The sequence below is a fragment of the Echeneis naucrates genome, chromosome 6, assembly GCF_900963305.1.
Source record: "Echeneis naucrates chromosome 6, fEcheNa1.1, whole genome shotgun sequence".
NCBI lineage: Eukaryota > Metazoa > Chordata > Actinopteri > Carangiformes > Echeneidae > Echeneis > Echeneis naucrates.
The window spans coordinates 6,827,141-6,840,480 of NC_042516.1; the positions used below are offsets into that span (position 1 = coordinate 6,827,141).

A 13,340-nucleotide genomic window follows, 5' to 3' on the forward strand; every position below is an offset into this window, starting at 1 on the left:
TGCTTGATGAATGCTAAGTGACCTCTCAACTAAAAATTCTTAGGTGGCTTCATCACAGACTTTGAGGTATAATGGCGAGTTAGCTACCTACAGATGCTATACATCTTTGGGTCATTCTGTTGGATGATGTCTGAAAAAATTTGTATTTTTTTTTCTTTAGTACATATGCTGTTGTCACAAATAACTGAGGGAACATTCTAGGAAGAAAGAACAGCTGAAGAAATTCCAACTTCAGGTTGGCTGTCCTTATGGATTCCCTGATGATGATGCTATTGCACCAATTGAGCATTGCCTTGTCTAGGCTTGCTCCAACAAGAGTATGGACTCCAGCCCAAAGCCGAAACAAAAATGATCATTAATTTAAATTCAGTTGGACTATGATCAGGACTTTTGCCCTACCGGGTATGGAGCTGTTTACCTTGAACCATATTGTGCATTTACATAAAAATAGATTTTTGCATTTTAATCACACTTGCCTCCCCCTGAGAGGCTGAAACAAACTGTCAGAATCTGCTGTTTCTACTTAATTGTGCTCAGTTCTCCCTGTTCAGATAAATTGAGTATAATGACACTTCTCAGTGGTTAATCTTGATTCACTGTGGGCGCAGCTTTATATTTAATTAAGGTTACTTGACTGTCAGAAAAGGAAGTAAAATGTTACTCCCACGTGTGTGTGAACATGAATCTCCAGCAATGGTTTCATTTCATGTCTTACATGTTCCATTAACATTTTTTTTTTTTTTTAATCCTTTGGACTGATTCATCTGTGAATAGGGAATGCAAAGGGCTCGTTCTGTTTAAAATTTGAATAGTGATTTTCACACATACTTAAATCTTAAATTAATGAAGATGATTTTTCCACATCTTTGGCTATAGAGTTTGGAGCATTTTCTGCCTCCTTGCCAATGAACCAAATCATACAAATATAGGCCAACATTAACGTGGCTCATCAACAAGCTTCTTTATCAAGCATTTTTAGCATGAACTATGGTGGCCTTGAAAGCTCAATGAACTGTAACTTCATCAGGTGTTCAGAGTACTTGCAATGGCTTAGTGGATTTGGTTGTGTTCATTTGCAGTGTAACTGTTGTGAAACAGTTTTCTCAATTTTCAGTGCTTTGTGCATTTTCAACATAGAGTCCACGTATTATTATGAAACTAAGGAAAATGGAAAGGGAAAAGAAATGGTCAAGGTGTCAAAGAAGATATCAGGGTTTTTAGGTGGCTGCAAAACTCCTAAAATCCAAAAATGGATGCTGTGGTCAGTCAAATAGAGAGGAAAGAAAACCTGAGCCCAGCAGTACTCAGGTCCGTCCCACCTCTGATGACGCGCCCCTCTCTCGTAGTACAACTTCCGGGTCACAGAGCAGAAACAAACAGGAAATAAAGGAATTGTCGTATTTTAATTACCAATTTCCATTTACAAACACGTCAAATGAAAATAACGGAGAATGGATAATGGATGAACAACCCGTTTTTGTTTTGTATTACCAAAGAAAAACTGGAAGCAGTTTATTTTTCGTTTTTTGTTTTGTCATTTGAAAATAAGAAAATGGGAAACGGTTTATTTTTCATTTTTATTTTGAAATCTCAAAATAAAAAGACGAATGGCCACGATGTACACAGATCGCTGTGATCATTTGAAATTAAAGGAGAATCGTCTGCAAGCTGGCATTTTGATTCATGGAGTATTCAGCAAATTGTTGGCTGGCCGGTTTCATGTTGTTTGTGACGCACCTGCAAACCCACAAGTACTTAATTTGTGTCTTGTTATTTTAATGTACTGAATCATTCAGGACTTGTTCATTCTTTTTAAAGGAATAGCGGCACTTCTGTTGGGTGGAGTGTGTGTGTTTTCTGCAATTATTGCAGCAGTGCATGAATCTGATGTATGTTGTCACATTGACAGTTGAAACACAATTGGACGCCATCAAATATGTGGCCTCTTCCTTTGACTGCTGTAGAACATTTATAATTTTGAAAGGCTGAAATTGCACACAATTTAGTTTGAAGAATAAACTGTAGTTTATCAATAATAATATAGTTACTAATCACTGACAAGCTCTGTTTTGCTGCAGTAGGGCAAAAAAGTATATATTTTAAGACTCATTCCCTCATATAGGGAAGGAGTGATGCTCATGTTATTGACATCAGGAAGGCGTTTCCTTTAAATTCAAAACCAGCCAGAAGGACTGACTGGTGGATGTTTGGTTTCATTCAGAACAACTCTGGTGCCCTTATATCATTTGCTTTCTTTGTGCTAGTTAAAGCTAAATGACTTGACCAAGACAGCTGGGAACAGGGGTTAATCTATCTCTATGTGGTGCACTTTTTTGTGTGTTGGTGAAGAACAGCACCAACAGGACACAAAGTCAGATGCTTTGTTATAATCATGTGCTGATAGTAAGGTCAACTGTTCTCTTCAGTTAAGCCTGCAAGACCCATATAACCATGGTAACATGTCACCATAGCCACCCACCCATGTAACCATGGTAACATGTCACCATAGCCACCATAACTTGTGACCATTTTTAATATTATAGGCTTAACAAATTTCATCTCCATTCATCTTTAACCACTTATCCATTTCTGGGTCACGAGGGGTGCTGGAGCCAATCCCAGCTCACACTGGTTGAGGGCGGGGTCACCCTGGACAGGTCACCAATCCATCACAGGGCCAACACACAGAGACAGGCAGAGACCAACAACCACTCGCACTCACACACTACACTAGACCTACAGACAACTTAGAGTCACCAGTTAACCCAAACATGATGTCTTTAGATGGTGGAAATGTCATCCTCTTTCAACTAAAAAGTAAAAAGTAAAGTAAACTTTTAGCTTCAGGTTGGACTGTAATACATTATCACATGGTTATCTTGCAAATTTGCAGTAAGGTCACAAAATTATCTTGTGCGTACATTTAAGTTTAGCTCACAAATATTTCTCCTCTTCTGTGATGAATGTCAAAAAAAGCTTTATAGCCTATAGCTCTACACATGCATCATTCTGCACAGCTGTAACATACACTTAAGGCAACATCAGCCATTTTTTTTTTTTCCTTTTTTCAAAAGGCCTGATCTTGTTCTTGACATATTATTTTTACTGACACCTGAACTGCAGACCTAAAGCATTTTTATATTTGTTGACATGTTGTGATTCATTACAAAACAGTACAAAGTGATGCATTTTCTCAACACAACTGGAAGTAGAGAAGGGGGCTAAGAATAACATGCAGCTTACAGCGGTCTGGTCTAATCTCGTTTTCTGTTACTCTTACAGTCTCTAGCAGCATGGGCCAGCATCTAGGAAAGAGGGAGTCACCCACAGACAGCAAGGTAAGAGTCCTCCTTTTACTGCAACTATCTTGCTTTGTGCCAAAAGAGTAACATTAACAATAATATGCATACATATGTAAGCACTTTGTCTGGGGATAAAGCACGTGTTAGACAACTTTATTGTAACCTTATCAACATGTACGCTGGCCGTTATCAGTAGGACTTTGGACTGTAGTGAAGACAAGCTCCGGCTCCCTCCCTCAAACTGATTTATTACTTTCACTGAGCTTTCAGGCAGACTACTAAAGCACTTCTCTGCTTGTGCGTCTTGAATCCCTTTTGAAAAAGTCGAAGCTTATGCAACACAGCACAAAAGCATTAATGTATTTTTTTTTTTTTTTTTTGTTTTAGTTTACAATGGGGTGGATTTATTTCTGAGCTGCCTACATTTTTATGGCTACAACAGCTCATTCTTTCACCTTTGGTGTTTAAACAGTAAATCCAGGTTGGGTGCTAGTCACAGTGCCAAAGCCAGCACAAATATTTTCAGGAGCAATAACCTATGAATAATACACTGCCATTACTTCCAATGATCATTTTTCTTTGTGGTCATGAAAAGGTGGAGTTGACCCTGCAAAGACTGAATTGATTATGCTGTCTGCAAGTAGTATTTAGGTTTGTGTATCCATTTTTAGAACAGAAGCACAGACCTTATGCATTGTGTATTAAATAAAATCTCCCTACTATCTGCTCCATAAATCATTTATTACAGCTCAATTAATGTGGAATTGTGAACTTGTATTTTGCACAGTCTGATTAATGAAGATGAAAATCCTGCGCACTCACCCTGTTTGGATAGTCAGCTTTTTAAAATTCTCTCCTATATAAAAATGTAAGGGGTAATATATTGAATTTTACACTATTGTTTTCCCACAACCATCAGCATCCCACCCTTAATTAAGATGTGTTGTCATAGCAACATCCATTGAGTCTCCATGGTTCTTGTGTGTCATCCTGTAATAACCCTTTGAAACCACAAGCCTCACTGCAACGCCAAGAGAACCCATTCCAACTGGAGAGTAAATAAATGAATGTGTGCATCAAGGCAGACACTAAACCCTTTAGGTACGCATCTCATTAACCATTAGCTCTGTCCTCATGATCATCATCTGCCTACAAGATTCAGATCTGTGACAACGATAACTGACTGCAAATCAAACCTGCAGCAACATTTCCTAGCCTCAGAGGTCTGTATATAAAACACAGATTGTTCAGAGTTTTGTTTTTTTTTGTTTGTTTTTTTCCCAGCACACTTCCAGCTTGGATTGCTTGCTGCTGATTTAAATCATTTGCTTTGCAATAACATGGGTCAAGCCCCAGACAGAAAGATGTCAGCTGGTTGAAGGATGTTTGTTTCTGCTGCCGGACTTTGTTTCATCAGTGACAACAGCTCTTGGAAGAAGATGAATTCCCGTACTTGAAAGTGTCAGAGTAAATCAATGGTTTTACACTCAAAAGCTGAGAAGGCTTAGTGGTAAATTAAGTGCAATTTTCCTGATTTTCTTTCGTAACAAAGAAGTATGTCAAGTGCCTCACAATAGGCATTTTTAATTAGTTCGGAAGCAAGGTCCTCTGCTGTTCATCAGAGCCAGTACTTGACCAAGAATTTCTGTCTCTAAAGAGTCCTGCAATTAAATAGAGCTTTTTTTCCCCATTAATTTTTATGCAGATATTGGAGGCTAGATGCTGCTCCTGTGCGCAGAGCACAGGAGGATCGGGCTTAAGCCACAACGGTCATGTATTTAACATCATGCCATTAGCAACGTTGTTGTGAGGGTACCTAAACCCCCAACTCTGATGGGTGGTGAAGGAAGCCCTAACCAGCAGGGAGGCTGGTGGCGCAGCCCACAGATGATTTGTTTCCTTTGCCCGCAAAGCACACTCTAGAAGGTGGGAAGCAGGAGTCAGAGAAGTGGATTAATTAGTTAAGTGAGAGACTGACAGGAGATGGGCTGCATGTCATATTAAAGCAACTTTGTTTATCTAGCTATGTAATTACATTGTATGTTGCTTTCTGTCATCCATTTTTACTTTAATTTTCACTTTCATTATTGTGACATCACAGTCAGTTTTAAGGTCTGGCAAAACAGTCAGTTGTCATAGTGACAGCCAGGTGGGAACAGAACGTGACAGATTGAGGCAAGTTGTGATTAGATGCTGTTGTCTTGAGTCTTGATCTCTTGCCCAACTCTGTATCATTTCAGGAAGGGTGAAATTACCTATACCACTCTGAAAAAAGCGTTCTCTCTGTCAGCCATTTGAAAGTTTTACACTGCTGATATTTTAGAGCATTTAATCCCATGTGGAATGGCAGCATAAGAACATACTAACGCTGACCAAACAGAATAAACAGAGGTACATATTTTTCTCAGACGAGTGTAATGCTGGACCTGGTTAGTCCACATCCTAACATTTTGCTACAACTAAAAGTCATTATAGATAAAAAAAAAAATTCTGCTTGATTGGTCTGAAAGTTGGAAATCAACACTCAAGTACATTGTGTTGTATGGTCAGAAATGTACCTGTCTCTATAAATTACAGATTTTACTAAATTTGTAATTTTACTGTATTTCTGATAATATAACTCACATTGTTGACAATTATTCAACAAGTAATGTATCCATTAAAAAAAGTCAGTCACTTTCAACTTGCATTTCTGACCCTGTATGTTATTTTTGAAGGTCATCCTTCAAGTTTCATCTTTATCTTGAAATATTTCCTGCCCAGTTACAGTGAAATTATTTCTTTGGTCATCTCATATGTTAGTGGTGAACATCAGGAAGTAGTATTGGGGTCATAGGAATATCTTTTTTTAATCTTGCATTACTGTTTTCTGCTATCATGGCAACAGGAGATAGCAGTTAGTTTCTCCACCGACAATAATACACGAGACCACAATGCAATGGAGCCAAAGACTAACTGTCATTTTTCTTCACTTCACTTTGGGAAATAAAAGAAAGTGAAATACAGAAAATGGCAAAACAAAGAAGAAATAGATTAACAGTGATGTGTAAAACAAAACAAGAAGAACAAAAAGAAAACTTTGAAAAACTTTTCTCATGTTGTATTTATGTTTGGGAAGCCTCAAATTTGAATTCCAACATTAAATCACCTGCTGTGGGTTAATTTGATTGTTTCACAACAAGGATGAAAGGTTTTTTAAATTATTGACCCATTCAGGCCACATCAAATTTGTTGTAGAGTTGTATTTGGGGAAAAAAACACTCAGTGATGCCCAGATAAGTTTCAGATTGAAGTATTATTTATATCTAAATGCAGATGGCTACAGCAACTTTAAAACACCAAATACTGAGGGTAGAAAACATAACGATTATAACAATAATAGTAATAATAATAGATGAACACTGTTGAAAACAAGAAAAAGTATCTTACCATTTTGATGGAAAAATGTCTTTGGGGTGTAAATATTTTGGATTGGTTTGGTTACATAGCTGGAAATCAAACATGCTGGAGGAGGCGCGCTGTGTGATTTTTATTGTAACTTCACAATGATACGTTGCTTTGCCACTTGTTGTGTGCATGATTGTGAGACACCCATACAAATGAAACTTCTGATCTTAAGACTTAAGTCTCCAGATGAGGGAGCTTGAGGCTCAGTTTGTAGGCCAGCAGTGCTACCATTGTACCCAATTAAAACACCATGTGTATTGTGAGCAGTCCAGCAGGCTTCTTCCAGTCTTTACTGCGCCTCTGTTTGAGATGTCACATCTGAACCATAACCATATCCGCTCCATCCTGTCTCAACTTCACCAATTTGATTTGCACTGGAATATGATTGATTTCCTCAACTATGGTAGTAAACCTTTCTTTGTTTTATAAGTATGGTTTTACAGGATGTTTGCTTGACAGTAGTAAATGCAGTTGACTGAATCTTCACAATATCATGCTGGTACCTTGGCCTTGCAGGTACAAACTATGAGCTTTAGCTTTAACTGAAAGAACATGACCCTGTATCAGATACATTGAATTACCTTCTTACAATTGTAAAGAGAGATAAATAAGAAATACTTAATTTTCCTCTTGAAATTTGATCAACTTTATGGCAAAATAAATGTAGCTCTTTGAAGGTAAAGCAACAGTGACTCCTCAATTCCTAGATCTATATTTACCTCAGTAAAAAGGTGAGATGAAATTTCTATGACCCATTTTTCTTCCCTCTCTGAAGTGTGGACAAAATGAAACACTGAAGGGCACGGCTGTCACCAAAGCACAGATATGGGGTCACACTTGAATTCCTTTGAAACTGAGATGTCGGTCTCTCAAGGTCCACAAGGGCTTGAAATCACAATCGCACTTATCTTGCTCTCTGTTTACTCAAAAGCAAAGGCTACATAAGCACATTGATTCAATTCCAATTCTCTGGCACCAAATCAGACAGTTGAGTGGAGCTGAAGTGGCTACCATCCTGGCTGAGTGTGCAAGCTGACAAGCAAGCACATTCACAAACATTAGCCACAATATGCAATAAGCAATATAACTGTTTTGTAGGCCCTAACCCTGTTTGTCATTACTCCTACACTTTTCAAACTTTCCAGTCTCACACATCAAGTAATTAATGCGGCAGATTTACTGCATTAAATTCTTACCAGTCAGTTCTCTGTTTCAGACAAATTTACCAGCTTACTAATTAAGACAACACTATATGAGTTGACTGTTTAGAGGTGACCTGTTTGTGAAAAGAAAAGTATTTGTCAAAATCAGAGGCTAAAGCTGCATATAAATATAAAGTAGCATAAATTCTGGTATAATCTAGAATATAGTATACAACTCATCAAATTCACCTTTTGGTATTTACTTGTTTCAATGGATATATTATATTTTCGTTTTACATGCAAACAATGTAAAGAAATTTAAATGTGTCAACTCCAGAGGTCACAGCAAAGCTACTGTTATTTTCAATAACTTTTATGTTATGGCTAGAAAATGGCAATGTTATAATTAGCTTACTGTTTTGCACAGGCCCAAGGAAGTCATTTAATGAGAATCTGTTACAAATGAATTCAAATTGCTCAAAGATACAGATCTGATAGTTTAGTTTTGGCTGAAGGCATTACAGTTTTATTGATGTGATGGTGTGGATTGACTGTCTCACGGGCATACAAGGGGCATTTTTACAAAGTATAGTTTTAGAAACATGTAGTGACATCTGCTACTGAAAAGTGCAAGACCCCTTGTTTTGAACAAAGCTTAGTGCAATATTCAAGTAGTTAAAGCCACAGTTGTTGTGTTACTTAGTCCTAGGTCATCCCCCACCCTTGTGTCCCTTTCCATTTGAGGAAGTGGCTGTTCTAACTCCAACACAGTGTAGAAATGAGTCACAGTAGACGTGCCATATGTCAACAGGACTCCATGACCTTATAATGTATGTAACCTACTTACATAAAGGTAATGAAGTGCTCAGCTTCTAGTACGGGTAGTAAGCTTGTTAGCAAGACATGAAATTCACAGCAGAGCAGATAAACACATTTGTAAACACACATTAAAAGCATTAACACATTCTCCACCCATCAATGCGTTCATTCTTGTGTTTTGAGAAGCCATACTGTCCTCCAAACTTAAATCCAGATTTAGGTGCTTTCTTGATCTCTTTTTCTTGCCACGGGGTCACTGCCTACAGGACCAACCTCTGTAGAAGCTCTGGGATATATAATAATCCAGCAGGGGCAAGTAGGTGTGAAGTCACACTGACAGCTGCTGCCGCAGGGAAAAAAAAATACCAACATTTCTTTTCCTCCCCATTTTCTCCCTATCAGAGACTTAATTCTAGCTGCAGCACACTAATGATGTTTACACATCTTTCTGAGCATCATTAGCATTCCCTGTGATATATATTACATGGATATGAAAGCAATTTATTCTTAAATTTGTTCTATTATTTCCAAAGGCTGATCATGTTTAAACTGTGTAGACCAAAGGCCATCCTGAGATTTCAACCCAGTCACCATCATTTCAGGGTTAAGGTAGCTGTCAATTACTTTGAAAATGTTCAATAGTTGTAAAATGTGAGGCCCGGAGAAAAATAAGACAGTTGTGTCTGTGTGGCTGTGTGTTAAAGAAATCTATCAAGGTTGGAATGCTAAATACTTCAATGATGGAAAAGAAAATGGTGCCATATTGTAGTGACAAGAGCACTGACACAGCAAAATTGCCATTAATCACTTGAAATGATAGAACAAACATTTTGCTGTAGGGCGGCATGGGTTTGATTTCCAGGCCTTGGGCCTTTCTGTGTGGAGTTTGCAGTTTGTTCTTCCCTGCATGGGTTTCCTCAGGGTACTCTGGTTTCCTCCCACCGTCCAAAGAAATCATGTTTGGGTCAACTGGTGACTCTAAATTGTCCGTAGGTCAAAATGAGTGTGAGTGGTTGTTCATTTATTTGGTTGTTGACGCTGTGATGGACCGATGACCTCTTCAGGGTGTACCCCGCCCTTGCCCAATGTGAGCTGGGATTGCAAGACTATTGTTATTAGTTATAGGATGGCTACCTGATCAAAAGCTGATTGGTGGCGCAGGTCAAAGAATAATGTTTAGGTTGCGCTCAGTTTCTCCACACTCTTGGCTCCTATACTTGAAAACATTAAGATATTGTATGATGTGGGTGTTAAAATAATCTTCCTCTAATGGCCAGGATACATGTGACCATGGTAACAATGATGTGCATTAAAATACAGATTGTGCCCTCAACAGTCTATTAGCTGCAAGTCAAACTCGCTTACCCTTCTCCCTGGCTGCTTAGCCATCTGCCATCTGTTTTTGACTGTCACTTGGAAGTATACATATCAGTGTACAACGGAGGAGGAGGGAATCAGTAAGAGGATTTTTATAGAATTTGAGGATTAGCAAATACAGAGATTTGGTTGACTAGATGCCACTAAAGGGAGCCTAACTCCTAATGAACTGCTGCCAAAGAACATCAAATGTGGTAATTTACTTGTGTACTCCAAGATGTTAGTCAGGGTCAGACAGCGACACATGACAAAAGTTTAAATGTCAAATGTGACACCACAAATCCATGATCCAGAGTTGTTGATCTGCTTTGAGTTGAGTTTTTTTTTTTTTTTTTTCGTTTGCCAATTTCCAGGTTCCCTTTTTCTCCTTCAGCTGCTACAAGAACTAGTAAAAATACCTACTTTACAGATTGTTGATGCTTGATTAAAATGAGCTTATTCCTGAAACGGAAAACTGGTGTAATCATGATGCAGAACATTTGAATGAAATCACAAACTTTGAACCAAATCAGTCCAGCCCAGCTGTTGTCCCACTGTGCAGACAACAGCTGGACATTTTGTGTAAAATGGCTCGTTTGAATTGACTTACAGACTAATACATTTTAATAACCACTCTGATCCCCTTTTTTTTGGGGGGGGGGGGGGGGGGGGGCAAACCAACCTAATGCTGCTCATGTTCTTACGTGAATGCAGCCATATGAAATGTTAACGTATTACACATGTGAACAAAATACATTAAAACTGGAATCAGAAATGGGCAAATCCCAGCATATGTAGTGCATGGTACAAAACAGCTATTTTTGAAATATTAAATAATGATGATGTATTTTTTCACTTGTTCTCTCTGTGTTTCTGTCTGTTGGTCTTTGTCTGCCCTGTTGCCATGGTACCTCAGCACCTCACCTATTTTTTTGACTTCTGTTTTTGTGCTCCTATTAAAGGCTTCATCGCCTGAACCCAGAGCGGTGCAAACAGCAGCAGCACCAGCAGTAGATCCTGAAACGCAAGATGAAGTCTTTGGTAAGAGGTCACAAGACATCAGTTTTAGTTCACATTCATACTCACATTTTTCATATTGCTGTACTTATTATGAAAATCCATCTTTGTTAACCAGACACCTCAGAAAACTAACCACTTTTAACAGACTTCACTTCTTGAGTTGTTGCTGAACTAATACAGGACATGTTCCCTGATACTATCTGAAATACTGCGTCACTGCTTCAGGAATCAGCAAGTCCACAATTGTATACACGGGTATAAACATGAATGTTTATAGATCTCTGTGTAGCAGAAATCAATTATGTATTACTGCTTGAAAACAGTAGCCTCTGCAGGGCATTGCACCAAAGAGGAGCGAAAAAAGAACAGATTTCTGGTAAAGTAACATTATCTGTTCCTATGTATTTCATTTGAAGTGTGTGTGTGTGTGTGTGTGTGTGTGTGTGTGTGCGCGCGCGTGCATGTACACACACACAGTACACAACCAAATGTGCTGAAATAACACTGTGGGTTAGTGTTCATCAAAATTTTGTGATTCTAGGCATTAATAATTACATGAGTTTTTCTTTTGTCCAAAAACTTCTTTTGGTAATTTCATTTTCTTATGTCCTTAGTCAGTGGACAGCACTGAAATGTGCTTTGAGAAAATCTGGGGAATCAAAAAGGACCACCCTGACAGAGTAGCTCCTCAGCTATCATGACTTGTTGTAGTGTGACATTCTGCTTGGTGTGATCATTCTGGCTGGTGAAATATTAAACACATGGATTTTTGTTTATGGAAGTCAACTATTCTACTCATAATGAAAAGACCTGAAAGGTCTCAGCAACAGGCATCAAAGTTCATTTCTCTCAGGTTTGCTCATTAAAAGTTTTTCCCTCAGCCACACCAACCATTTAACATCAACCACTATGACATGATTGGTGTTAAAGCTAAATGGTTGTAAAGTTCTTCTGTAATACTCCGGCTGAACAGATGAGGACAGAGTCTAAGCCACAACACAAAACACAGTTTAACACTAAATTGATTGATATCAATGTTAGATTATTTTGCGTCATGGGAAGATTATCTCTGAGGGTAGAAGAAATGTGTAATTGTCTGTGCAAATTTGATGTTTGTTTTGTTTGTTTTTTTTGTTTTTGTTTTTTTTTTATGAGGCACCTGCTCAGATCTTTTTACTCAGCGACAAAGTAGATTAGACTTTCTGATGGGATATAATCTAAATGCCTTCTGTGAGCACACAGCATTATTTTTAGGTACATTGAATTAAAATTGTAAATTTACCATACCCTTGAAGTCAAAATCCCCCATGTCTTTTCTTCTCCTAAGCCCATCAGGGTTTCGGATGCTTGTGGACTCTTGTCAGCATTGATTAAAGGAGCGGCGTAAAAATGCAGCCTCAGGGTGAAGAAAAATATTGTTTATACATTTTCCTAACACCCTGAGCCGAACATCATCATGAGACATATAGTGTGTTCGCTTCTCAAAGCTGCCTTTTGGGAGTTGGGTCATTCAGAAAAAGTAATCATAGTAGGTAATACTAGAAGGAGAAGTTAAGGAGAAAAGTTGGCGGTTCAGTTTTCAAGAAAATAAACATTTCTTGATGTCGACAACTTCTTTAAAATTGAAGAAACAAATGTTCAAGATATAGGGGATGGAAAACAAGTGCAGCCTGTTGTCTCGCTTCTGTGTCAGCCTCAATTGTTTTCACAGTGAGCTGAGGTGAAATGCAAGAGAGAGGAACGATCTGGCCATGTGAACTGACTACAGTAGCACAAGATAATAGTTTGATTGTATTAGCTTCTTCAAGTGTACGTTTCTTAAAGGATGGGAACAGCATGAGCTGTAAACAGATAAGGCTAAAGCTGAAATCTACTTTTTAATTTATTCAGTATAAGTTGCCAAGATCTTTAAACAGACATTCTGAAGGTTACCAAAAAGTTATAGGCAGTTAAAATATCTCAGGCTGACACCTCAGAGATCTTGTTCATAGACCTTACACCATGGTGAGCTATGTGACACAAATAAACAACACAAAGAATTGCAAACTACAGCGTCTAACAAAGGCTAAATTATTTTCTACAGGTAAAAAATCTTCGGGTCTATGAATATAACCAATAGCTGCAGCACACACTTTGTATAATAATAGTAATAATAAGAAGAATGTGCTAATAGAAAATCTACTCAGTTAAAATCCATCAGCACTGGATTCTTGATCATCTATAAAGTGGCTCTCTGAATATACTACTTCCACAC

General features: G+C 38.1%; 1 protein-coding gene across 2 annotated transcripts in view; it reads left to right on the forward strand.

Moving 5' to 3' along the window:
* LOC115044896 (myelin basic protein) overlaps nucleotides 1-13,340 on the forward strand; it is a 40,044-nt gene that overhangs the window by 9,452 nt on the left and 17,252 nt on the right. For both annotated transcript variants that reach the window (XM_029504213.1, XM_029504214.1), the window contains exons 2-3: nucleotides 3,283-3,338; nucleotides 11,029-11,107. In XM_029504213.1, the coding sequence (XP_029360073.1) occupies nucleotides 3,294-3,338; nucleotides 11,029-11,107 (124 nt within the window). In that variant the 5' untranslated portion in view covers nucleotides 3,283-3,293. The remainder of the gene's footprint in view (nucleotides 1-3,282; nucleotides 3,339-11,028; nucleotides 11,108-13,340) is intronic.